The 27772-nt window shown below is 46.0% G+C and overlaps 1 protein-coding gene and 1 pseudogene across 2 annotated transcripts; one reads left to right on the top strand and one right to left on the bottom strand.

Moving 5' to 3' along the window:
- Positions 1 to 9741: 9741 nt before the first annotated feature.
- Positions 9742 to 10210, bottom strand: Rps15al2 (ribosomal protein S15A-like 2; annotated as a pseudogene).
- A 4238-nt stretch (positions 10211 to 14448) lies between these two features.
- Eif2b5 (eukaryotic translation initiation factor 2B subunit epsilon) lies at positions 14449 to 24433 on the top strand. 2 transcript variants are annotated; one of them, NM_138866.2, is given in 16 exon segments: positions 14449 to 14664; positions 15684 to 15808; positions 16652 to 16837; positions 16918 to 17095; positions 17184 to 17264; positions 17520 to 17597; positions 17835 to 18147; positions 19734 to 19879; positions 20118 to 20259; positions 20381 to 20482; positions 21060 to 21167; positions 21312 to 21402; positions 21937 to 22060; positions 22505 to 22630; positions 23219 to 23329; positions 23447 to 24433. In NM_138866.2, coding segments are annotated over 16 exon segments (2151 nt in total). In that variant the 5' UTR covers positions 14449 to 14484; the 3' UTR covers positions 23507 to 24433.
- The last annotated feature ends 3339 nt before the right edge of the window (positions 24434 to 27772 follow it).

The raw sequence follows: 27772 nt of genomic DNA, 5'->3' as shown, positions 1-27772 counted from the left end.
CTTTTAAAAATACCAATAACTGCGCACCTCCTCAGAGATTCCAATTGGATTGCTCCAAGTGGCATTCAGGCATGGGTTTATTAGTTTTTCCCAGAGATACGGACAGATAACAAGGTTAAGAGGCACTGTTTGGAGCCAGGTGGTGGTGGCAAGCACACCTTTAATCCCAATACGCAGGAAGCAGAAGCAGATGGATCTCTTGTGAGTTCAAGACCAGCCTGGTCTATATAGTGAGTTCAAGACCAGCCTGAGACAGCCAGGGCTATGTAGAGAGGCCCTGTGTCCAAAAAAAGAAAAGAAAGAAAGAAAAGAGAAGAGTACTGCTTGAAGTCACTGTCCTTTGCATCAAAGGAAGCCATCTGGCCCTGATTTTCAGCCCAAGTCTTTTGACTTCAAGTGCTAGCACATAGAAACTGGCAAGCTATGTCACATGGCAGATATGATGGAAATGAATCATCGCAGCAGGAACGCACATAATTATCAACATGTTGAGTTGTTCAGTTTCATTCCATTAATATCCTACAACTGTAGTTCTGAGTAGAAAAATAGAAATGACGCCAAAAAGTTCTTGATTTGTATTTGAGTCATATTTAATATTTCCATAATGACTGTGACTCACCCTTTTGTTTTCAACAACAAAAATCAATATTAACAGCCCACACACACTCATTTATATATATATAACTAGCCATGTTGCCTTCTCCTGAGCAAAGCATATTTCTTGCTTCAAAGGCAGGAAGATAAAGCTATGTTGAAGAAACTCAGTAGATAAGGAAGCACATTTTGTGGACAGGAAGTTGGAGGACACTTTCTGGTCTGACTCATCTCTCCTACAGTGGGTAGCATGCAACTGGATGTGGGCAAGGACAAGATGTAGGGATCACGAACCTGTCTCAAAATAACAGACCCAAAGAGAGTGGAGCTTCTAAAAATTATTGTTACCCGTGCCAGCAACTTGAAGGGTCCAATCATGCACTATGTGAGCCCAGTACAACCTCTTATCCCAGATGATTTCAACTTAAGGCTCTTTAGGAAGTAAACTGAAGCCCAAGAGGGTGAAACACCTTCTCGCTCTCCACTTGCTGTACGGAGTCAGTACCCTGGACTCCACCATGTTCACTCTGGTTCACAGTGGGAAGGCTCTCATGAGGACTGCTGCTTGGATTAGAGCAACCAACTACTCCAGGGCCCTAAGAACAGTATTTGCTTCTGACATCTACAGCTACAATCTGTCTGCCCCTTGAAAGTACACAAAGCTATGATGACACATTGTAAGTACTAATGTGGAAGGCTACATTTCATAAGTGTGGTTGGCGACAAAACTGACCCCAACACATGGTCAATAATGAAGATAGTCTAATATCAAAGATGAACACTCTAGCATCAACTTATGTGAACTTATGTGCTGCATTCTCTGTTCTCTTTGCTGGCCTCCATCAGATGCAGGCCTAGCCTCTCTTTCATACACATCCTGGCACTGAGTGCCTTACTGGTGGCCACTGAATTCCTGTTTCTACCTCCCAGATGGATATGCCAACAGTGCCCCATTCAGGCTGATTCTTCCAGCCGAGTAAGATTGTTAGTAAACATACTTGCTGCCAAGCCCGACAACCTGAGATTGATCCCAGGAACCTGATAGTGGAGAGAGAGAACCAACTCCTGCAGGTGTTCTCTGAACTACAAACATACGCACACGCGCACACACACGCATGCATGCACACACGCACACATACATACTTTTTCTCTTCAATTTTTTTAACAATTACCCTCCTACTAAACAATGTCTTCTTGTTCATGATAACAACTTACTCCGTGACTGACACCCCATCCCATCAGTATGGCCACTCCTACTTTCTGGAGAAGCAAAGGCAGCAGGTAAAAGGGGGTGGGATGGGGAGACCACGGCAGGAGAGCACTTCCAGTGAAATGAAGAACTGAAGAGCTTCCAAGGAAACCCTGGACATGGGAAAGAGGGTCAGGGAAGGTCTGGGGATGTATCTGCCCTGGTTCATTCATTATTTGCTCTGTCCATGGGTATCTGCTTTGCTTTCCGTCTGTCTCTGATGATTATGATCTACACGCTGCACCTGGCCACGACCCAGCCCCAACCCTAACTCAGTGACCTCACTCTTTCCTACTCACATACTGCCCCAGTCCAAGGAAATGCTGCCCTCCTGTGTCCCCCTGTGGAAATGCGTGGCCTGGTCTTACCCCCAACTCCCCTGCTGGGGGAGAGATGTCAAAACACTGCTGCTACCTACCCTCCTGTGTCCCCCTGTGGAAATGCATGACCTGGTCTTACCCCCAACTCCCCTGCTAGGGGAGAGATGTCAAAACACTGCTGCTACCTACCTCATTCCTCCTCTTCTCTGCCAGTGCCTCCTTCCCTCTGATCTCCCTGGGTAACCTTCTTAACTCACTTCTGTACTCTTCACAGGCCTGAAGAAACCAGTAGAGTTGATGGAGAATGGACCAGCCAGGTCCCAGGGAGGCAAAGCCATGTGAACGCCCTGAATCAGCATGGACCCAGAGGGACCTGAGCTATAAGCCCAGGTGTGGCCCTTGGTGGAGCTGTAGGCGCAGTTCAGTCACCTGATGACACCCTGCCCTTCCTGGCCTCTCATTCATCACCAGCATAATCTTCTGGAGCACCTACCTACACAGAGTCTGTGTGCTCCTGTAAATTCTACCCCATAGCTGTTGTGAGTCTTTACCATTTCTGGAGCATTAATTGTGACATTCTCAAACTCTATGGCATTCTGTAAATGTGTGTTTTATTCATCTGATATAATTGTTGTCTCTGAGGCTTACTGGCTCCGTCTGCTAAGCTAGACCTAGTCCTGGCAGCTTCTGGCCACTGTGCCATCTTATCTAGGCCTAGAATGTTTTCAGCCTTTTGAAAATTACTGGAGAATAAGATTACCCTTTCTAGTTCTTTCTGAACTCTGGCTGGCTGATTCAACTCTGCTTTCCTGGCTCAAACTCTTCTCCAAGCTGACTGATTCAATCTAGCTTCTCTTAGTTTCTTACTGAATTGCTCTGCTTGGCCTCATACTTACTTTAGCAATATGTTCTTATCTTCTTGTCGGCGAGGACACCGACTGGGTACCAAGAACCAGGCATAGGCCTGCGAGGTTTAAGAAAAAGCACATACTCAGATCATTCGTGTTTTGAGAATGCCAAATCTTTTACTTGATTCACTGAATATATACCCCAAGTTCACAGGGTGGAAAGCACAGTGGAAAACTGGCTTACACCCTCAGGAACAAAGAAAGAGAAACAAAAGACAGAAACCAATTATCATCTGGGTGTCACACCTGGGTGTCACCTCTGGGCCAGGGCATTCCTTTGTTAGGAACAAAAAGCTTCCACATGCATCAGCAAGGCTTCAGCAGGGGTCAAACACTGACGGGGACCCAGGAGGGTCCAACATCTTCTGACTCCTTCTCATTCTCTGACTTGTTCTGTCTTCACCTGTGTCTAGCTTATTCTGTTTCTGCAACCTGTCTCTCTACAAACAACTGTCCTGGTAAAACTGACTCTGTGCCTCCCCCACTCCACTATCTCCCATCTCCCTCGAGTAGCTTCCCTTTCCTCTCTCTTTTCCTGAGAATTGGGCATATCCTAATCTGTCAAATCTTTCTCTGATTTGTCTCTTTGTCTACCACTCAAAGTTACCACTGCCTAACCTACCACATGGTTCTTGGTCCCTTTGTGTCTTCTGCATAACAAGTTCTGGCTCTTTTTTTTTTTTAAGAGTTATTTATTTATCGTATGTATATGAGTATATTGTTGCTATCTTCAGACACACCAGAAGAGGGCATCGGATCCCATCACAGATGGTTGTGAGCCACCTTGTGGTTGCTGGGAATTTAACTCAAGACCTCTGAAAGAGCAGGCAGTGCTCTTAACCACTGAGCCATCTCTCCAGCCCCAGGTTCTGGATCCTTAACTCTAACTTGCTGTAATGAATCATTTTTGCAAATATTTCTGGCTTTGCCATGCAGGGTAGAAACTTCATGCAAACTAGTAGTCTCGAAGCAACACTGTACATTCTTCCTTCTGTGTAAAGCTGTGGTGTCTCTAAGGAGTGACATCATCTTAAGTCCAATGCTGTATGTGTTGGGCTGGAGTCTCCGTTCCCCAAGGTTCTCAAAGCATGTGTCTTTATGATGATGTGCAAAAGGTAGCTCTCATTTCAGAGGATCCAAAAATGAGTAACCGTGGCCCAGGAACAAATTCTGTTTCCCTCACCATCTTCCACTGAGGTAACAATTTCCCAATGTAACAGAACAAAGAAAGACATATATCAAAATACTTTTCAAATACATTGTTGCTGTTTATGTTGGCTAAGCAGGTTATAGAAAAGTGGGAAACATCTGCTAGGGGTCTCAGATGCTGTCTGACAACATTCTTGACTTTTGGGTTGGTGGAGATTAGGAGTCTGTGCACTTGTTCCAAAGGATTTACCTAATAATCACAGGTGTGAGATCACACAGGGAGGTGGACAATAGATTGCTATCAAGCAGCCATCACAACCTGCCCACCATCATAGAAGTTCTAGCCAGTCAATCAGACTTTATAAACCTAGTGGGATTATGCACACCCTCAATCCTAGTACTTTCAACGCAGAGGCAGGCAAATCTCGGTTGAGTTTCAAGCCAGTCTGGTCTACATAGCAAGTGCCAGGATAGCTGGGCCTACACAAAGAGACCCTGAATCAAAAAAGCAAAAGGAACTAAACCAAGCAAACAGAAGCAACGTTTGTACAGCACAGAGGAAAAAAAAGGGAAAGAAGTCGGTGGTAGTGGCACATGCCTTTAAACCAGCACTCACAAGACAGAAGCAGACGATTCTCTGTAAATCCAAGGCCAGCCTGCTGTACAGAGTGAACTCCAGGATATCCAGCCAAGGCTACATAGAGGAAGCCTGTCTTGAAAAATAAAAGCAAAAAGGAAAAGAGATGTTTATTGGCTCAGTTTGAGAGAGAGAGAGAGAGAGGTGATGATACCCAGCTCATCTTTTCCTTTCTCTCAGCCTAGGATGCCAGCCCATTCACATGAAAGGCGGGTCACCCATCTAAATCAGCACTAAATATGTTTCCTATGGCCGTAATAACACCCTGATTGATGTAATTTAAGGGAGGAAGGGTTGGTTTTCCCTCACAGTCACATAATCTGTGACTGTGGAGAAGTCATGGCAGCCAGAGCTTGAGGAAGAGGAACAGTGACACTCAGCCCACTTTCTCCTTTCTTTTTTTTTTTTCACCCACATTCAGGATGCTGCTTCCAACCTCAGTGTAATACAGAGGATCCCTCACAGGCACACCTGGAGCCTCGTCTCCTAGGCGACTGCAGATCCTACAGAGACGATCATCACACCACCCATTCAGCGTTTACGTGTCTCTAGTCTGAAAGCAAGAACTTTCTTTTCTTGTATTTTAAACCATTTCCTCTGTAGGCTAGAAAAAATAGCCCAGTGATTAAAAGCAGTTTCGGAGAACCTGAGTCCCTTTCCCAGGACCTATGAGGCTCAAGCCTCACTACCATTGACTCCAACTCCAGGGGATCAGATTCCTTCTTCTGACCTCCTAGAACAACACACTCGCGCGCGCGCGTGCACACACACACACACACACACGCACACACAAAAGGGGGAGGGAGGGAGGGAGAGGGAGATGGAGAGGGAGAGGGAAAGGGAGAGAGACTCATACACACTGTACACACACACAGACTCACACATGCAGCACATGGTGTGACACAGAGCCTCATGTACCCTGAGCTAGTTTTACAATGTATCTGAACATAACCTTAAACTTCTGATCCTCCTACCTCATGTGCACCATTTTGTACAATACCAAGGATGAGCACACAGCATTGAGAGTACTACATGAGCACAACTTCAGCTTTATAAAATTGGAAGCCCCAATATTTAGTGCAAAAACATTTATAATTGTTACATCTTTTTGACACACTCTTCCCTTTATTACTACATAGTGGCTTTTTTTTTAATATCTTCTAATTTTAGTTTGAAAACTACTTTACCAAATATCAGAAGAGCTACACCATCTTATTTTCAGTTTCTGTTCACTTAATAGTTTGTTTCCCATCTTCTGATACTGTATCTCTTTACCAGTAAAGTATCTTGGAGACAACAGAAAACGTTATCTAATCTTTTTAATCCAGTTAGCCAGTCTGTGTCTCTTTGTTGGTGAATTGGGGCCATTTACATTTAAGGTTGGTATTGAGAGGTTTACTAATTTTGCAGTGACAAAAAAAAAAAAAAAAAAAAAAGCATGACCAAGGCAATTTATAAAAGACAGAGTTTATTGAACCTACAGTTTCAGAGGGTGAATCCATGACCATAGCCATGGTGGGAAGCAGGTACACATGGCACTGGAGCAGTAGCCGAAGGCTGACGTCTTAATCCACAGGCGTGAGGCAGAAGAGAACTCAAGTGGAAACTTAAGGATTCTTAGGAAAGTCGGTTGGATGGTGTTTTGCCAAAATGGACACAAATGAAAGACTAAGGCAGATTCATGAAGATCATTTCACTGAAACACAGGAGAGATGTTCTGCTAAGGCAAGCATGTGAAAGGACACATGAAGGATTCTTTGCTAACAACATGCATGTATTGGTCTGCCTTACATTGCATAGTTGAGCTGCATTTGTTGGGACTCTATGGACATAGGCTGACTGGACACACATGCTAAGGCAAGTCATGTGCTGAGGCAAAACCCGTGCTGAGTCAAGGCACATGGAGGACCCGTGATATTTAAAGGGAAAGACAGAGCTTGGCTTGTTGGTACAACTAGCTGTACAATGGTTGTGGATCTTGCCTCTTCACTGATCTTTTCTGAGAAAGGCACAGCCAAGAACTTTTCCTGGGCTGGAGAGATGGCTCAGCGGTTAAGAGCACCCGACTGCTCTTCCAGAGGTCCTGAGTTCAATTTCCAGCAACCACATGGTGGCTCATGACCATCTGTAAAGGGATCCGATGCCCCTTTCTGGTGTGTCTGAAGACAGCTACAGTGTACTTATGTATAATAAATGAATAAAAAAAAAAACTTTTCCTGGCGTTCCAACTGGTCCTGGTTCCTCCTGTCGATGAGCTGAGGCTGAGGCCTGGCTGTCTCTGCTAGGTCCATGTTGCTAACCCGACTCTACCTAACTGGACTGCTGGTATATCAGTGAAGTATTTGCAAGTGGATTGAGCCGCAGCTGCCTGCTAACCTATGACCTGAACTGCCGTTATCCAGACAACACAGACAGGAGTTGCTCCAAAGAACCTTTCCAAACAGGTCCACTTCCCCATATCCTTCCTTTCCCACTGCCTCTGGTGGGTGGTGGGCTAAAAGGGAGGTTAAAGCATTTAAGAACCATCATCAAAAGTAAGAGTTGAAAAAAAATTAAAGTTACAGGAAATGGCAAGGTCTTTAAAACTTCCAAGTCTGGGTTGGGGATTTAGCTCAGTGGTAGAGCGCTTGCCTAGCAACCGCAAGGCCCTGGGTTCGGCCCCCAGCTCCGGAAAAAAAAAAAAGAAAGAAAGAAAAACTTCCAAGTCTGCGCCCGGTGACACATTTCCTCCAACAAGTCTGTACCTCCTACTCCTCCCCACACAGTTCTCCTGTCTGGGAGCCAAGCACAGAACACGCTCCCTGCGAGTCATCCTCATTCACACCACAGCAAATTCCTACAATTTTATTGTTTTATTTATTGTTTGTGCTTTGCTTTCTCACCAGTATGAGGGATTTAATGTGTTGGAAACAATGGACTCCTCCCTTGTTCTTTCTTTAGCTATTCCTCTTATCAAATCTATGCTTCCCGATGCTCTCTAATCCGAGACTGCTTTTCTTAGTCCTTTAAATATCATCTATAAAGCTGGGTCAGTGGGCTTTAGTCTGTACTTGCCTTGAAATATCCTTAATTCTCTGTAAAATTTGAAAGGCAGCTTTGCTATACCACGTTTGATGAGCATTTAGCTGCTTTGGAGGCCGTAAATAAAGCTTACTCCATGCTTTGAGGGATGACAGATCACCTGATCTGATGTTTTGAGTCCTGCTGTTTTGAGTGGGCTGGCATCTTCCTTCCCTTGTTAGACCTCCAAGGTCTTAGCCTAGGTGCGCAACCCACAGAACACACAACTTGATGACAGATCAATGCAATGGCAAGAGGTTTATTGACCCGACGCACGTGGGGGTGTTCAGCCTCACAGGGAGAGTCAACCCAGAACTCAAAAAGCACCCACCTTTTATACCCTCCTTGTAAGGGGGTGAACTACTGTATTATGATTGGTCAGCAAAGCAGCAGTATATATTTTTTAACTCTTTTGGTCAAGGGGGGGCAATTTTGGCAGTAAGATTGTTGACAGTTTGTGGTTTTTCTCAGAATTCAGTACATGGAGGGGTAGGGAAGTTATTCCCAGAACAGTTATTTTTGTTTTGTCTTAACTCAGCTTGGTCTTGGTCAGAGTAGCCTGGTCATTTTGACCACTAAAACTTTGTTTTTACATTTTCAGAACCTTGTTTCTACATTTTTAAAAACTTTGTTTCCACACCCTTACAACTTTTTTTTGTTTTTTTTTAGATTTATTTAGTTTATGGATAGGAGTGCTCTATCTGCATGTATACTTGCTTGTCAGGAGAGGGCACCAGAACTCATTACAGATGTTTGTGAGCCACCATGTGGTTGCTGGGAATTGAACTCAGGTCAGTGCTCTTAACTACTGAGCCACCTCTCCAATCACCCCCTTTTAAAGATTTATTTATTTATTTATTTTATTTATTTATTTATTTTATTTATTTATTTATTCTATCTTCATGCCAGAAGAGGGCATCAGATCTCATTACAGATGGTTGTGACCCATAATGTGGTTGCTGGGAATTGAACTCCGGACCTCTGGAAGAGAGTCAGTGCTCTTAACCCCTGAGCCATCTCTCCAGTCCCCCTTTTAAGTCTTGTTTCTTAGTGTTGTGTTCTTGACTTCTTGAGTATGGTGTGTTGTGTTCTCTGATCTTATCCACTTGCTGTTCTGATGTGTTTGAATGTCTATGTATGTCTCTACACTTGGTAACTTTTCTGCTACAGTTTCATGGAATAGGTTTTTACACAATGGCGTTACCTCAGCTTCTTCCTCTATATAGCTCTTTCCTCCAACCTATATAACTCCTTCCTCTAACCTGAGTAGCTCTGACAGCCTGGAACCCGCTATGCAGACCAAGATGGCCTCAAACTCACCGAGCTGCCTGCCTCTATCTCTCAAATGCTGTGCACTGGAATTCTTGGCTTCACTGTTGTATGAAAGCTGCATCAACAGAACCCCACAAAAACTGGAACCCTGGAGCAGTTCAACAGGTTGGAGAATGCGTCTTCTGGGCAGAACAGCTTATCGGATCTTCTGGGCAGCTCAGTTGGCTTCAGAGCGTTTCTCAGCAGTCCTTACTGCTTCCATAACCTTAGGGAGGGAGGGATCTGGCCAATCCGGTAAGCTTTGGGGCCCTCTGAAGCTATTGAGTTATTTATTTCCTGAGTTTTTTTTTATTTGTTTTTTTTTACTTTAATTTCTGTGTATGTGTTTTTGTGTAGGTCTATGCACATGAGTCCAAGTAACCCAGGAGGCTAATAGAGTGGGAGCTCCTTGCAATCAGGATTATGGAAGATTATGTGCCAGTTCCTGAGTTTTCACATGCTTCTCTCCAATTCGGAAGGTTTTACCTTGGAGTAAATGGCTACATGACATCATTTTTTTTTTCACAGTCCACAGAGGCTTTTTATTTATGCTTTACATTTAAAAAAAGAATCCCAGGATTTTCCCTCCTGTATGTTTTCGTCTTGCCTCTTCATAGTCCATGATGCCAGCCGAGGTCGTCAGCACAATGAAACCAAACTGCCGTGATGGGAGCAGATTGTTCTGCCACTTCTCTAGGTCTTTGAGTTGAACATCAAATCTAGGGCTTATAACTCCACACTTGTTCAGCCTTCCTGCGAGGTTCACAACGATCTTCCCAGCTCTGTGATCACCAATGATCTCGAATTCACCAATGTAGCCATGCTTCATCATCACAGTTAGGAACCGAACGATGACTTTGGAACACGGCCTGATGAGGACCTGGCGTTTACCTCTCTTCTCCGCATTGTTAATGCTCTTGAGAGCATCTGCCAGAACATTCATTCGCACCATGGTGACGGTGAGAGAAGATGGCAGAAAGACGACATCATTTATTGTTGCGATATTTAACCTCATTTGGGGAGGCTGTACCCCGACTTTGATCATTCAGACACACAACCTTTATATCTATGGTAAGCCTTTAAAGCACTAGAGATGGGGAGATGTCAACCTCTAAGATACAGAATTTACTTCCCTATCAACAACCCTGAGTTATAACTTACCATGGGCCATTTTTTTCTTTCTTTTTTTTTTCCCGGAGCTGGGGAGCAAAGCCAGGGCCTTCCGGTTGCTAGGCAAGCGCCATACCACTGAGCTAAATCCCCAACCCCACCATGGGCCATTTTTACTTCAGCCCTCAAGACCGTGTTTTACTTAGTTTGGTTGGACACTGGGACAAGGGCCAGGGGTGCATATTTTACATATCAAGCAGACCTGGCCTCCAGGTTCTCCCAGCATCCCTCTGTCCCTACCTGGTATACCCTGAACATTCCAGCCCAGGGCCTGGGCTGCCCTTCCCCACAGAAGCTCTTTCCAGACAATTTGGTCTCCCCCTCTCTCTTCTTCTTTTCTCTCTCTTCAAGCTCACCCTTTCTCTCTTCTCCCCCACACCTCCATGACAACTCCCTGGCCTCAATCCTTGGGGAGGTCTATTGGGAGCAGCTTCCCAACAAACCCACCTTTTAAATAATCTAATCTGGCTTGAAGTGGCTCATTTCACTGGCAGAGAAATAATCTATCAACCATGCCATGGCACCTTCTCTCTCCACCTTCTCTCACTTCCCCCTCGTGGTCTTGCCTTAGACCCTAAGCCCTGGACCAAAACCCCACCTACCTTTCTTCTGCCCAGCTATAGGCTGTTGGCATCTTTATTCAACCAATAGTTTTAAATTGAGGAGCAAGGTCATATAGCATCCCTTGGTGTGCATGAGGATTTCCTCATCCCTGGGGGCAACCAGACCTTGGGGACCAATATTTAGCATTATAATACATAGCAACAGACCAAATCTCAACAACTCATTCATTTATCAGTCTATTGAGTGTGTGTGTGTGTGTGCGTGCGTGTGTGTGTGTGTGTGTGTGTGTGTGTGTGTGTGTGCACTACTGAAGATCAGAGGACATCTTGTAGGAGTCAGTCCAGGGGTTAATCTCAGGTCATTAGGCTTGGTATAAAGCACTTAGCCAACAAAAAGGAACTCAAACTGAAGCTCAAGGACAATTTAATTATAATTTAAAAGAAAAAAAACCCAAGGTAGGCAAGCTGCAAACCCCATTAACTGCCTGCTGGAGGAAGGTGGGGTGAGGAGAAAAGCCATTTGAGCCTGTATGAAGGTCAGATCCAAAGTGAACAGGCAGCCAACTGGGTGTGAGGGAGAAAGTATCCTTAATTTTTAGCCAGTATCTGAAAAAGACAGAAAAATAAAAAGGACCTTTATGAGTCCTAACTCAGACCCAAAGAACTTCATGGCTGATTGACTTGTAAAGACTGAGCAGGGGCTAAGAATCGTGGGAGTGGGAGAAAAAACACAGCGTCTCTCATCAAGGGGAAATCATGTGACCCGTCTTTTTAGTGTGGCTTAAGGAGAGCCTAAATTTCCTAGGGGTGGTTCCTTGGCCAGGTTATTGAACTGGAATGTTTGGTCTCCACCCAGGATAGAGATTCTGTCCTCTTGACCTAAAGGAGCTTTTACTTCTTAGACCTGTAGCCAGTGTATCCTTAACCTGCTGGCTTCCATCTCAGCTTTCCTGAGGACAATATAAGCTTTGTTCCCTTTAGGTAACATACTTTCTCTCCGGCTAATTAAGCTTTTTTTTTTCTGTCACTAACATCTCCCAATAAGCAACATTGTGTTGCTTTCCTATGACTCGCATATTCTAAGAGGTTTGGAAGGGCTGGCCATGTCTACTAATTATGTGTGTTGGAGGGAGTTCCCACACCAAATTACTGATGTCTAGTTGCCATCTATATGGCGGTCAAAACACTTCAGTGTACCAGGGACTCAGGATTTCCTCAGTCCAGGACTCAGGATGTTCAAAGATAAAACTGGGACAGAACTGAGTGAGCAAGACGGTCTACATCCCTTTCTGCCCTCCTGCAGGGTGCACATTCCTTGGGGGGAGTTGAATAACTAGCAAGCCAGGCACAACTTCACACTATACCTGTAACTACTGACCCCTGTAGACTGGAGACACTCTCTGGGCAGTGCTTTCTCAGAATAGGAAAGAAAATCCCTTACCACAGACCCTCTGGCCTCCATATACACCATAGATACGTCTGGTTCCTACTCCACAGTACAGAAAACCTCCACATTAAAAATGACTTCATAGGCTGGGCATGGTGGCCCACATCTTTAGTCCCACCAGTTGAGAGGCAGAGTCTGGTGGGTCTCCATGGGTTGGAGGCTAGCCTGGTATAGTCAGTGACTAATACCACAGCAGGAAGGGATATAGAGTGAGACCTTATCGCAAAAAAAAAACAAAAAACAAAAAACAAAAAAGAAAAAAAAAAAACCAAACAAACAACCTCTGTCATAAAGTCTATGACATAGACTCTGGGAATTGGTGCAGGCACATTGCATCACACTGATCTCTAGGGGGCAGTGTTACCTAATTTCACAAGCCACTGAACTCCACATCCAGCATTTCTGGGAGCCCTGTGTGTGCCCGTGTAAGAATTCCCACAAGTGCACATTTTTCTTTTTCATGAAGATCTGTAGCGCAACCAATCAATCACCCAGAACGTACATGTATACATTCTTTTATTTTGGTCGTGTTTGCCTACCCGTTTGATCAGTTGTCGCGAGGCCTCACTGCAGATCTCACTTCCTCCTGTCTCAGTCGGTGGTGGAAATATACACCCTTGGGTGACCTGTACTACATTGATTTAATTGAAATTTTTTTACTAACCTTTTCCCTCTTTGTACCGACGTTTTCAAAAGCAAATGTTGTTCTCACAGCACCCTCCTTAACTGAGCGAAGAAAGAAATAACAGGTTTCTGAGTTCCATGAGGAATCTAAACTGTAGAAACACAAACTAACCACTCTCTGTGGGGAGAGAGGGCATCTGGGGGAGGTGGGTGGAAGCAACAGAGGGAGTTGCTGAAACCTGCAGGCTGTGGGATTAGCAGAGGTTCTGGTGCTGAATGGGCACAGATTGCTTACAGGAATTTTTTGGCTTGACAGAATTACGCCCAGGCTGTGTGCCATTGCTTCCTCAGCCTTAAGCTTGATTTATAAACTGCGGCCACAGCTTCTTTTCCCGAAACCTGTTGCTCTGCTTCAGCGTTCAGCCTGAAAAGCTTGCTTACTACGCCCCAATCCTACAGTTTACTGCTGCTCTTAGATCCAGCCTCTTCTGTGATAACGCTTGTGGAACTAGGGAGTCAGATGAGCCCCAGCACCAGTCTTTCCACTCACTAGTTGGGCGTGCTTCCTTGGTCTGATTTAAATGTTTAAGAAATGCCCGTGCTTTAGGTCGTATTTCCAGAACGGGAGGAGGGAGGGGACACGGAGGAGGGAAGGGACACGACCTAGCCCATAATCCGCGGGTGCTCCGTAAAATTAACCGCTTGGGGTTGGGGATTTAGCTCAGTGGTAGAGCGCTTGCCTAGCAATCACAAGGCCCTGGGTTCGGTCCTCAGCTCCGAAAAAAAAAAAAAAAAATTAACCGCTTGCCTCCACGTTCAGTATTTGGGCAGATCGTGGGTTCCCTCCCAAAGACGACAGATCCCCTTAGATGACTAGAATTGCAAGTGGAGAGCTACATTTAATTTTTAGATTTATGTGGAAGAGTGTTTTGCCAGCTTGTATGTATTCCACAGGCATGTGTCCAGTTGAAAGTGAGTTGGACACCACAGAATTGCAATTGTGCATAGTTGCTTGCCACCACGTGAGCGCTGGGCGCCGAAGTTGGATTCTCTGCAAGAGCAGTAAGTGCCCTTAACCGATGAGCGATTTCTCCAGCTCTGGGCAGGGAAGCTGCAGACTCCTGCCGGGCGATCACAAGCCTACTCAGCTCGCTGCCATCTTAGCTTGCCTAACTCAGCAGCACTCGCTGACCGAGTTTGACAACGGTGGGATCTCACCCCTCCGTGGTAAGTGCACCACCCAGTACCGCCAACTCCTACAAAACTAGCACGGTCTGCCACGCCCCGGCTCTGGCCTTGCACGGGGGTGGGTGGGGCCTGCTAGTATACACATGCGCACTCCTTCCTCTTTCTCTCCTTGCAATCACACCTTCGCGTTTTGACTGCGAGTCCTTTTTGTCCCCTACTGCGTGCGGTGTGGCTTCCCGGCGGACGTGCTGACTGCGAAGCAAAATGGCAGCCACTGCGGCGGTTCCCAGCGCTGTAGGCGGCCGAGCGAACAAACGCGGCGGCGGCTCCGGCGGCGGTGGAACCCAAGGTGCGGAGGAGGAGCCGCCGCCGCCCCTCCAGGCAGTTTTAGTGGCCGATAGCTTCGACCGCCGCTTCTTCCCCATCTCCAAGGACCAGCCTCGGGTGAGGACCCGGCACGCGAGCAACCTGCGGGCCTGGAGGGTAGCAGGGCTACAAGTTGCCACTGCAGCTTGCTAGTGAAGCGTGTTCTGAAAGTTACCATAAAGTTGAGTTTTTCTGGTTGAGAGAAAGTGGAGGGACTGACTGAAACCCCGGTGGCTGTCCGTCCAGATGAGTAGCTAGCAAATATGGATTCTCGCAGGGCTGTCTGCCCAGCCTTGAGAAGGATTGAGAGGGCTGTGTATAGAATCAGTGTTTGAGGGGGTTGGGGATTTAACTCAGTGGTAGAGCGCTTGCCTAGCAAGCGCAAGGCCCTGGGTTCGGTCCCCAGCTCCGAAAAAAAGAAAAGGAAAAAAAAAAAAATCAGTGTTTGAAAGAAGCCTTCCCAGGGGGATTTAGTAGCGCAAGGGGGCCTCCATTGCCTCTAACCTTGCAGGACATGGGCAATTTAAAAAATGCTTCAAAAAGCGATGGTAATATATACCTAAAGGGAAAAAGGCTAGATCTCGGCCTGGTACGGGCTCTTTTCCTCCCATCTGCTGCAAGGGGAACCGAGTGGGTTCCCCTCAGCCTTGGAACTACCTAGACATAGGACATTGGTATTGGGCTTGCAGACTGCTCGGTCCCTCAGCAAACAGGGATTTGCCTTTTACTTAAGAATTCCTAAGGCTAACGACTGTTCACTTTTGACAAGTGTTTGAATGATTTCTGTGACTCAGTGTCAATAGGAGGAAATTCTATGAGAAGAAGGTCTTAGTGCTTAGAGTTATAGAGCTATGATTTAGGGCCAACATTTGTCCTTAATGTCAGCCCTGGTTTCCTATAACATATTCTGTGTCTGATACCATGTCTACTAGGCCCAAATCTTAGACTGAACCTTTGGGCCTATTTGCTTTAGAATAAAAGGGTAAAGCAAACTGTAGTGTCTGCAAGCCCCGATGAAAGGCACATTGTTGCAGTGGGGTACCTGAAGTATAATAATGGCTTGAAGACCTCAGACTTTTTCATATCCTGCCCTATAGGTCCTATTGCCCCTGGCCAATGTCGCGCTGATCGACTATACTCTGGAATTCTTGACTGCCACGGGTGTACAGGAAACATTTGTCTTTTGCTGCTGGAAGGCTGCTCAGATCAAAGAACACTTACAGTAAGGCTCGGGAATTTTTCCTTTCCATGCTTCACCGTCTTTTTTCCAGTCCTTCCAGCATGGGTTTGACGAGGTAGAGACATGAGGAAAACTGCATCTGTTCTGAGCTCGTGTATGATTTAGTGTTTTCTTCACGTGTCCTGAGAGAAGCTGCTGGAGCTTTCTTTGCCTTGAGGTTTCAGTGATGGAAATCGAAAGGCTTGGCTATGATTTTCTGAGTCTTTCAAAGTTCGTTCCAGTGAGTTTTGCTTTTTATGTTCCAGTGGGTATGTTATTGGAAGAGCATCTTTATTTTCCCACTGAATTTCTAAACACTGTCTGTTCTGACCCCCCAGTGACAGGAACAAGTTCTTTCCCCTTGTCTCCCCCACTGCCCTCCTTAGTTTCAAGCCCACTGTAAGTTCTTAAGAGATGCTTGTTAAAATTTGGAAGAGCTAGTCTGGGAATTTATGAGTTTTGGAAGTAAAGACTAGTATACTGAACATGTTTTCCATGTTACCGTGCTTAAAGTTGATACAGACTCAGAACAAGAAAGATGACTTGAAAAAAAAAATGTGTTCCCAGAATACTTTCATAGCCTAGATTTCATAGGATTTTAAATTCAAACTCACATTTCAAGACGGGAGTCAAGGTATAGAAAGGAAATGGTCATACTTCTCAAACACATAAAACTAATGACACTGGAAGCCGAAACCATTTATTATGGTTCACGCGTCTCTTTGAAGCCAGAGACGCTGGCAGGAAGCCAGAGAAGCCACAGAGGAGTATAAATGCTGAATGGAGGTTAGAGGTCAGGTCTGTGATAGTCTGTTTACTTTATAGTTCCTCATCACTTTCCCACAGGAAATCCAAATGGTGCCATCCTACGTCCCTCAATGTTGTTCGAATAATCACATCAGACCTGTACCGATCACTAGGAGATGTCCTCCGTGATGTCGATGCCAAGGCCTTGGTGCGCTCTGATTTCCTCCTGATATATGGAGATGTCGTCTCAAATATCAATATTTCCAAAGCCCTGGAGGAACACAGGTCAGGTGGGGAAGACGGCAGGGACAAGACTTAGGGACCAGTTGAGTCCTAAGACTAACTCTGCCCCTCCTTCTTTATAGGTTAAGAAGGAAGCTAGAAAAAAATGTGTCTGTCATGACAATGGTGTTCAAAGAGTCCTCACCCAGTCACCCTACACGCTGCCATGAGGACAATGTGGTGCTAGCTGTGGATAGCACCACAAACAGGATTCTTCACTTCCAGAAGACCCAAGGCCTCCGCCATTTCTCCTTTCCTTTGGTAACTGGGTGTCTGGGGAACTCAGGTAGAAGAGGGAGGAGCTTCGAGAGGAGAGATGAGCTAAAGCCTTTGTAACTTCTCCCCTCAGGGCCTATTCCAGGGCAGTCTAGACGGAGTGGAGATTCGATATGACTTGTTGGATTGTCACATCAGCATCTGCTCTCCTCAGGTGAACTCTTCAGAACAGAGCTGCATAGCCAAAGAGCAAAACTCTAGGGGTCTGTTCCCTTTCAAGTCCAGGGGATGCATCTTTCCCCTCTTTTTCTGGTTTGTTGTACAGTAGAGAAGCACAATTACTTCATTCCCAGTATATTGGGAACCAAATCTAGGGTTTGTCCTACAGCCAGTTACTATGGCTTTGATAGCTCTCTGGACGTTGTTACTGTAAAGCACCTACCCTTAGCATAGTGTGTTTTCTCCACAGGTAGCTCAGCTCTTCACAGACAACTTTGACTACCAAACTCGAGATGATTTTGTGCGAGGCCTGCTAGTGAATGAGGAGGTGAGGAAAGCTCCCAAAACGTCTAGAGGAGAGGGTTTGTCTTGCTCTGGTAACCTTGGGTTCCCTTTTGCGTTTCATTAAGCCTGAGACAGCTGGGAGCAACGATCCATAAAGAAAGCTCAGGCCATTTGATGGTGTCATCGAGCGGCAGAGAGGCACTGAGAGGCTTAGAAGGGTGTATACTTGGGGAGTGTCTTCCTGCCTTGCTTGATTGGGTAATCGTCCCTTCTCATTCAGATCCTAGGAAATCAGATTCACTTGCATGTGACAAGTAGGGAATATGGTGCCCGGGTCTCCAACCTACACATGTACTCAGCTGTCTGTGCTGACGTCATCCGCCGATGGGTCTACCCTCTTACTCCAGAAGTCAACTTCACTGACAGCAGTACACAAAGCTACACTCATTCCCGACACAACATCTACCGAGGGCCTGAAGTCAGCCTGGGCCACGGCAGCGTCCTGGAGGAAAACGTGCTTCTGGGAGCTGGCACTGTCGTTGGCAGCAACTGCTCCATCACCAACAGTGTCATTGGCCCTAACTGCCACATTGGTGAGCACAGGTGGGGACCCAGCAGTGGCCCTAAAGTGTGGGGGCTGCAGTGTGTCTCCAGAAGCTAGGGAGGAGGCCGAGGGATAGTCCTTATGATTAGGAAGCTGAGTGGCTATCGTAAGGAAGGAGCAGAGAGACAGGGAGGTGGTCCACGTGTGTTGCTCTTGCGGGGGACTCAGTCTCTGTTCCCAGTATTCATCAGGTAGCTTGCAACTCAAGTACAGGAGGATCCAGTGACCTCTTCTGACCTTGGGCACTGGCGCGTCCATGTGTGCACACAAGCACTCACACACATAGAGTTAAATTGACAAGAGTCCTGTGCTTGCTGGTGGACACATTTCCATTTGGTTTTGATCAGCTGGCCTTGAGCCCAGAGAGATCCAAGTGCTGAGATTAAAGGCATGAGCCACCACACCCAGTGTTGCCCACACTTGGAGTCCCGACACCTGGGAGATGGAGGCAGGAGGATTACAAGTTTGAGACCATCCTGGAAATGTTTATCGATTTTCTTAAATAGAACAGGCAGGAGGGCAGGACGTTAGGAAGTTAGTTGGCTACAGTTGTGCATAATCCCATCTACTGTGGAGGATAGATTGGTCAGGGCTTTGTGGCCAGCTTGGGTTTTTTGAAACTGAGTTTCTCTATCTGGTCCTGGCTATACTGAAACTCTGTAGACCAGGCTGGCCTTGAACTAACAGATCTGCCTGAGTGCTGGGATTAGAAGTGAGCACCACCACAGCTCTGCCTAGCCTGTGTATGACTCTTACAGTGACTCTTCATATTCTGGAATGTCCTCTCTGTGTTCACATTTAGAGGCAAGTGCAGGGTTAGTGTGTACTAATGACCTTTGTTCAGTTATTACAGCTTACAAAAGGCTTTTGCATGTGTTACTTCCCTTGCCCCAGTAACGTCTAATGTAAGGCAGTGCTGGGACCTAAATGCTGGTTGTGGGCTCTCTGTGTTCTTCTTTTTTAAAATAATGTATTTATTATTGTTTTACGGACATTGGTGTTCTGCCTGCATTTCTGTGTGAGGGTGTTGGGTCCCCTGGAACTGAACCTACAGACAGTTGAGAGCTGCCATGTGGGTACTGGGAATTGAACCTGCATCCTTTGGAAGGACAGCCAGTGCTCTTAACCACTGAGCCATGTCTCCAGCTCTCCATGTTCTTTTTGCTTTCCCATCACCATGGTATTCCTCTTGACAACTCACTTTATTTGAAAACTATGAGATTACTAATAGTATTAGACCTTTAAAAGGACAACGGCAGGATTCAGATTCTATAGTGTACAGAGTAACTGGAGTCTCCTTGCAGGCACAGACATGACTGTAATAAGGTTTATAGTTCATTCTGAGAATTCCTGAGGGCCATATATATAGTGTAGAATTATTGTTAACTTAATATGGTCAATTTGCTCTTGGGACTGACCTTGGAAGGGATTGGATGTTTCTAATGTTAGCAGGTAGAGTATCAGCTAGATGGGAGCTGAGTTGGGGCTGGTGTCAATCAGCCTTGTCCTCTGTGAAGGACTCTGTTTCGGATGTGGAGCCCTGAGTGACAGGAAGCCCTCCTCATTCTGAGCCAGGTGATAATGTGGTACTGGACCAGGCCTACCTGTGGCAGGGAGTTCGAGTGGCTGCTGGAGCACAAATACACCAGTCTCTGCTCTGTGACAGAGCTGAGGTCAAGGAGCGAGTCATACTGAAGCCACACTGTGTCCTCACTTCCCAGGTAAGGCTTGTCCAAACTCTGCACAACCGCTGAATTGAATAGTGATTGTGCCAAGTCAAAAGGAACCATATTTCCCCCCTTTAAATAAAGCCTACAGTGAGGGCCCAAGTTTCTTTGACTGTCTGCTTAGCTTAGTATAAAACCAGAACAAAACAAAAAGCATCGTTCTGATTGTCAAGATACAGTTCTCCTCAATGCACTAGTAAGGCTGTGCTACTTGGTTCTTTTCTTCTTTAAGGTGGTAGTGGGCCCAGACATCATACTGCCCGAGGGCTCGGTGATCTCTTTGCACCCTCCAGATGCAGAGGAAGATGAAGATGATGGCCAGTTTAGTGATGATTCTGGCGCTGACCAAGAAAAGGAGAAAGTGAAGCTGAAAGGTGTGAGGCTTGACAGGTGTGGGGCAGCCGTGTGTCTCTTTGCCCCATAGAAAGCTTGTCTCCTTCCAGAGAGACGGACGGGGCTGCTGCTGGGCCTTCTCAAAGGTGCATGCCTTTCCAGGTTACAATCCGGCAGAAGTTGGCCCTGAAGGCCAGGGATACCTCTGGAAAGCTGAGGATGTGGATGAGAAGGAAGATGAGGAGCTGCGGCAGAGTCTCTGGGGTGAGCTAGACCTTACCTGCCTGCCTTCTACTACTCTGAATATTCCTAGGAACTTTAAATGCTTTGGAATCCAATTATTATTGGACCTTCAATTCATACTGATAGGACACATATTGCTATCAGTATCTTTTTGTTGAAACCGTCTGTCTGTCTGTCTGTCTGTCTGTCTGTGTGTCTGTCTGCATGTGTGTCTGTGTCTATGGGGGGTGTGTGTGTGTGTCTGGGGTGTGTGTGTGGTGTGTGTGTGTGTGTGTGTGTCTGTGGGAAGCTGCAGTTGGTGCTCTCCTTCCACGTAGAGTCCTGAAGACTGGTAGCAAGTGCCTTCACATGTGAGCTACTCAGTCCCCTCGACTCCCCATTCCCCTTTCAAACAATAGACTCATATAACCCACTCAAGCCTGGAGCTTGCCTCTAGCCAAGAATGACCTCAGGCTTCCTGATCTGTTTCCTTGGTTGGGATACTATAGGTGTCCCCAACACACCTGACTTTGTGTGGTGGTGAGGATCAAAGCCAGGCCTTTGCACAGTCACACGACCACTGAGCCAGACCACTGGCTCTTCCTTTCTGTGTTCTTAGGACTCATGATCAATATGGAGGAGGAAAGTGAGACGGAAAGTGAGCGGAGCGTGGATCCCGAGGAGCTGGACAGCCGAGCAGGCTCCCCTCAGCTGGATGACATCAGAGGTGTGAACAAAGTGGGGAAAGTGTTCTCTGCTTGTATCAGCTAGCCACCAGCTCAGTTCCTCCCAGACAGGCTTTGGTGTAAAATCAGAACCAGAGCCTTAGAGCAAAGCATTCCAGAAACCTGAGTTTGTTTTTTCCTTTCAGTTTTCCAGAACGAGGTCTTAGGAACGCTGCAGCGGGGCAGAGAGGAGAACATCTCCTGTGACAATCTAGTCCTGGAGATCAACTCCCTCAAGTAAGACCAACCCTTCCTGCTTGCTCCCGGGCGCTGCTGCAGGAGCAGACCTTCCCTCCCAAACATTGTTTCCCAAGGAGGAGCCTAGGTAGAAGGCCAGGAGTGTCTGGAGCAAGGAGCACATCAGCCCCCTGCCTCAGTGTAGACTCCTCTCCTCCAGTGAGCGGTCACAGTCCTGGTCTCAGAGCAGTAACACCTGGAGCTGTGCTGCACCAGCCACTTCTGCTGTGCAAAGTGGCCAGAATCAGCACTTACAGGAGGAAGGAGTGCTTGTCTTGCCTCACAGTATGAGGATACAGCTCATGGTGGCAGAACTGGGTGCGGATGGTCACATGGCATCTGCAGTGAAGCTGCAGGAGTGAATACGGGTGCTCGGCTCCTCCTCCTCCCAGAGACCAGTGACACTCACATCTAGGATGGGTCTTCCCACCTCAGCCCATGCTGGAAACTTCACGTGTGTGTCCAGAAATGTGTCTTTAGATCCTGTCGAATGGACCCTCAGTATTAACCATGATTCACACTCATCTCCCACAGGTATGCCTACAACATTAGCCTAAAGGAAGTGATGCAGGTCCTGAGCCATGTGGTCCTGGAGTTCCCCCTGCAACAAGTAGATGGCGTGCTTGACCCAAACCGCTACTGTGCCCTGCTGCTTCCTGTAAGCAAGGACTGAGGCTGGGTGCAAGGGATTGAGTGGAGACAGCTAAGCAACTTTGTAGTGATGGTCTTAAAGGAAGTAGGAGTAGGAAGGCTTGCTCTTGGGTAGATGTTGCTTCTGGGTCTTTTCTCCTTGTCTTTGAAAGGTGGTCGGTTTCTAGAGGAGGATTAAGTGGTCCAGAGTCCAGTAATGCTTAATACTGAATGTTCTTTGAGACTCCAGAATTGAAAGCATTCCAGGCCCCCAAGAAGCACATTCCCTGAGAAATGATATCTTTTCCCCAACCCAGTGTGGGAACAGTTCCCAAATGAGCCAGACTGCCCACACCATCTCCTTCTTGTTCTTCCAGGTCATCAGTATTGATTGCCTTTGTTGTTCAGCTGTGGGGGCATGCTAAGGAATGTGATACATTTCCACCATCACCACCTTCCTTTTTTTCCATAGCTGCTCAAAGCCTGGAGCCCTGTTTTTCGGAACTACATAAAGCGCGCAGCTGACCATTTGGAAGCATTGGCGGCCATTGAGGACTTCTTCTTGGAACATGAAACTCTTGTTCCTTCCCTGGCCAAGGTGAACACCATCTCCATCTTCCTATCCTGTGTTTGCCTTGACACAGGCCTTCATGACCCCCACAGAGACAAAACCGAGCTTAACCTGAGCCTAGCATAGAGTGTGTTCACTACAGCCTCTGTCCCTGGGATTGTGCTTACTGTTGGAGTAATTCAGTGCAGACCAGGCTGATGCTGGTGAGGCAGCCGTCAGAGGGGGTGGGGGGAGCTGAGGATGCACTAAGCAGACACCCAGCAGGAGGTCCACGAGTCATGTGTTCCCAGTACCTCCACTCATGTCTTTGTTTTGGGTGCACAGTGATGATATGATGTTATGACTTTTGGTATATATGTTTGGTTTTTCCCAAACTGGCCTTAAACTTGTTAGGTAGTTCAGTTTGGATTCCCAAGCCTCATGCCTCCACCTCCCAAGTGCTGGAATTAGAAGCAGGTACCACTCTCTTGTCTGTTTTGAAGAGGCTTCTTAATATGTGTGTGGTAGGAAGCTGAGAGCCTGGTAGAGATGCTAAGGTCTTCTCTTATCCATTATACGATTGTATCCTTGTTAGATAGAGGGATCTTGAGACTACCTTTTGCTGACTCTCTGTAGGTCCTGATGGCTTTCTACCAGCTGGAGATCTTGGCTGAGGAAACAATCTTGAGCTGGTTCAGCCAAAGAGACATAACTGACAAAGGCCAGCAGTTACGTAAGAATCAACAGGTACGCTGCTCTCTGCTCTCCGGATCCCCTAGTCCCCCACTGTAAACTCTAGGGACTCTGACAGAACAGTGGCCTGCATGTTCGTTCCCTAGCGGCTGTCCCTCTGCTTCCTTGCAGCTGCAGAGGTTCATCCAGTGGCTGAGAGAGGCAGAAGAGGAGTCATCTGACGATGACTGATGGTGACTGCCGGATCCATGCATCTCATTGGCTGTCCTAGCAGATAGGGCAAAACAAGAAAGCTTGCTACAGAAGCATGAGCGGCCACTACAGACTGAGAATTAATGGAACGGAAGTTGCAACTACAGTATTCTTCCTACTGCTGGGAACCATGTGCTTCTCGTCCTGACTGAAGTAGGATGAAGGAAGTTAGACTGAACTAGGGGAAATATAGACAGACCCTGCAGTTGGGGGTTGGCCAGAGGAAGCACTTTGTGTTTCAGCTTTCCCTCAGGGAGCAGTAAAGAGCAGCTGGTACTCCCTGTTGTTTGTATTTGCTGATATTATAAAGAGGAGTGTACGGGCTTCTCTCCTCATCATCAGCCAGGTAAGGACAAATATGCACTCACTAGGCTGCTTTTAGCCAACATCTGGAGGAGAGGGAGAAGGGTCGAGGTGGCCACGAGGCGGTGCTATGCTAATTGACTCCATCCCCTGGATCATGGGACATCAGTGGCCTTCCTCCAAAGACCAGTCTGTAACCCTGACGTGCTGCCAGAGTCCATTTCCATAGCTTTCCCTGGTCTGAGCATTCTTCTGCCCAAGGGCGAGGGTACCAGGCATATCTGAAGCCATCTGCTGTTCCTCTTGCCTTTTCCAGGTGGCCCGCTTCTGGTTCTGTCAGACACTGGGCCACATTCATCTTAGAGGATAAGGAAATGCATCCAGTGTGGTAGTACACATCTTTAATCTCAGTACCCTGGATGGAAGAGATAGACAGATCTCTGAGTTCAAGGCCAGCCTGGTCTATAAGAGTTCCTAAACAGTGAGTGCTGCACAGAGAAACCCTTTGTGTATACGTGGGAGACAGAGGAGAGGTGGATTAAGGAATGTTCCTGAGATGTTATGAATCTTGCACGGCATAATTAAGAACCTTATAGAACTCTGTGTTTTAGTCATGTGTCTCAGTGAAGTGGGCACTGCCCCGGGAGCAAATGAAACCCAAAGCCAGGAATGAACATGTTAATAACACAGACGTCCCTGTGTAATGTGCTCTCACCTTGGCTCCCAACCCTGTGAAGTACGTTTTCTGATGAGATGCGTACAGTTCAGACTCAGTTATAGAGGCAGAATTTGCTACTGACCTGACAACTAGTATTTGTTACTGTGCTAGACAGCTCCCATAACTTTTTGTCAGGTCTTTGTTGCCCTCACATGGAGGTAAGTTTCTCTTTTGACACTTAAACTACAGTAAATGTCATGGTAGTAACAAAGGGCATCATACACATGGCATTGTAGATAAAATAAGTGTCTTTGTTTCAGTTGAGTGGAAAGGAATAAGCTAAAATCAGGGACTTAACGTACAGGTGCATTTTTGAAAAGGAAAAACAAAAATCTTAGGACATACTAGTTAGCACTCAGAAAGTAGAAGTAAAAAGTTTAAGAATTCTAGGCTGGCCTAGGCTATGGTCTAATACCCGAAGAGCACACAGTGATGACTGCCTGTACCTAATGGGACAGTTAAAAGGCTATGAGGCATCTCTGATCCATTCCAGATAGTGTCAGATCAGAAATGACAACTTTTTAAGAAAGGACTCTCTAGTAAGGGTAATAGAGAAGGCTTCACCCAACTGTGAAGGTAAATTGGCTTACAGGGGAAGAGAGGTTAAGAGCACATCAAAGCACAGAAGGCCAATTCTACCTGGAGAAGTGCCTGTGCAGGAGTCATGGAAAAGTGTGGGTGCCTGTGCAGGAGTCATGGAAAAGTGTGGGTGCCTGTGCAGGAGTCATGGAAAAGTGTGGGAGTCTATAAGGAAAACAGGTGGTAAAACGTCAATGTTTTGAAAAATTAAAAATGGAATAGTAAGGGTTAGAGAGATGGCTCAGCAGTGAACAGCACTTGTTCTTACAGAGGACCTAGGTTCAATTCCCAGCGTTCGTTAAGCATAACTCCAGTTCCAAGAAGCACAGGATACACAAACATGCATCAGAGCATAACATTCATTTACATGAAATCTAAAGAAAACTTCATGGAGTAGTAAAAAGTGACTTAGGTGATTCTTGTTGGTGGTATAGGGTGTTGTTAGTAAGAAGTAAGCCAGTGTAAGGTCTAGGGCCTCAGAAGGTAAAGAACTGGAGGTACAGAGAGAATATCACACCGAATTCCACTTTTTTTTTTTTTAAATCTTCATTTTATGTGTATGAGTGCATTGTCACTGTCTTCAGACACACCAGAAGAGGGCATCAGATCCCATTACAGATGGTTGTGAGCCACCATGTTGGTTGTTGGGAATTAACTCAGCCAGTGCTCTTAACTAATGAGCCATCTCTCTAGTCCCCCAGAATTCCACTTATGAACAAGTTCCAGCATATACATATTACAGCCCCTGGAGAAATTAGTCAGGTGATTGGCCTATTCTCTGCAAAAAACAAAGTCTTTGATTAATAATAGGAAATCACCAAAGAACATGTTCAAGAAGATCATGAGAAACCAGGCATGGAGCATGTCTGTAATCATGAGATCTGTATAATGTCTACTGATACGTCACCGTGGTAATGAAGCACTTAAGCAGAAGGCAGGAAGGTCAGTAGCTCATGGACATCCTCAGTCATACAGCCAGTTTAAGGTCAGTCCAGGCTACAGTACGCCTGGTCTCAGAAAAAGTCACAGGTTTCCAAACTGACAGAGCCTGCCTGTGGGTTCCTGGCATGATGAAAGTCCCAAGAGATTTCAACATGTCAAAGCCTCTGGAGTCATTCAGATATGTGAGGACAGGATATTAACTTGAATGTAAAGATTTAAGGAGAATGCTTGTTTTGGAACACACAGCAACACAGTTGCTTGAGCCCCTAGTCTAAAACAACTCTGGGGGGAAGAAAAGATGGCCTTTGAATGTTGACATTTTTCCTTTTCTTGAGCCTTCCACAGGAAGACTTTGCTCCTTTATCACCCTCCAGTGAAACTTACTTTCTAGTAGCTCTTGTACATAAACTTCCAACCTGCATTTTAGTGCCTTACATGCAGCAGAAGCAGAGATTCAAATATTAGAAGAATCCTCCAATATAAAAGTCAAGAGCAAAATACACAAAATCAAGGAATCTCTGGTAAAATATGATATGATTATGCAAACTTGAAAGAGAAACCGGGTTGGGGATTTAGCTCAGTGGTAGAGCGCTTGGGTAGGCCCTGGGTTCGGTCCCCAGCTCCGAAAAAAAGAAAAAAAAAAAGAGAGAAACCACTGTCCATAAAGAAAATGTCATAAAGGGAAGAGCTGGGAGTATACAGAGCTCCCCGAGCTTGGTGTACTTGTTTTTCGTCTCTCTGAGCATAAACAACAATCTATTGGATAGGAGAATGTGCAGTATTGGATAGGCAAGTGGCTAGGAAGGTTGTAATAACAGGAAATCGTGTAATGAGCTGAAATAAGTAAAGGCAAGAAGGATTCACACTCAGGCCAGAGGGCCCAGCATAGCTGCAGAGAACAAGCAGAAAAAAAAAAGGCAAGTTATTAGGCGTTTAAGAAATCATCCTATTTCTAGACAGTAAGGATACCCCAACCACCTGGAAAAGTGAATGAGAAAAGACTTTAAGCAAAACAGGTAAATATTTCTAGTCTATCAGATGCTGAGACAGGAAGATTATTTGAGCCCAGTAATTAAAAAAACAGACTGGGCTACAGCCCCAGGGATAAAAACAGTGCCCTGAAACGCTTTTAGAAGAAAAAGGCCGACCATATCAGACCAACCACTTTTTCTTTTTTCCTTTTTTTTTTCTTTTTTAAGATTTACTTTGGTGAGTACATGGTAGCTGTCTTCAGACACACCAGAAGAGGGCATCAGTTCTCCTTACAGATGGTTGTGAGCCACCATGTGGTTGCTGGGAATTGAACTCAGGACCTCTGGAAGAGCAGTCAGTGCTCTTAACCACTGAGGCATCTCTCCAGCTCCAGACCAGCTACTTATTAATGGCACTAGAAAACAGGATAGTTCATCACACTAAACCCCGAGATTGTGTTATTTACTGGAAAAGCTTTTGATTTGTGAGATTCGGTTTTAGCACACAGCTTTAATCCAAGAGCTTCCTGCTCCAATATTGTAAGCAGGATTAAATAAAGTCAACCGTAGGTGAAGAGGCAGAGAAAGCAACCAATTGACGAAATGAACATAGGATTAATTTTTTTAAAAAAATAGTAAGAAGGAGTCAGGAGACTATCAGGAAATGGAAGGGAGGGATTGAGTTTGAAGGGTATTTTTTTTTTGAGAAAGAGTCATTCTGGGACATCAGCT

Source organism: Rattus norvegicus, chromosome 11 (assembly GCF_021556685.1).
Source record: "Rattus norvegicus strain SHRSP/BbbUtx chromosome 11, alternate assembly SHRSP_T2T, whole genome shotgun sequence".
Classification (NCBI taxonomy): domain Eukaryota; kingdom Metazoa; phylum Chordata; class Mammalia; order Rodentia; family Muridae; genus Rattus; species Rattus norvegicus.
This window is presented reverse-complemented; position numbering and strand designations above follow the sequence as displayed.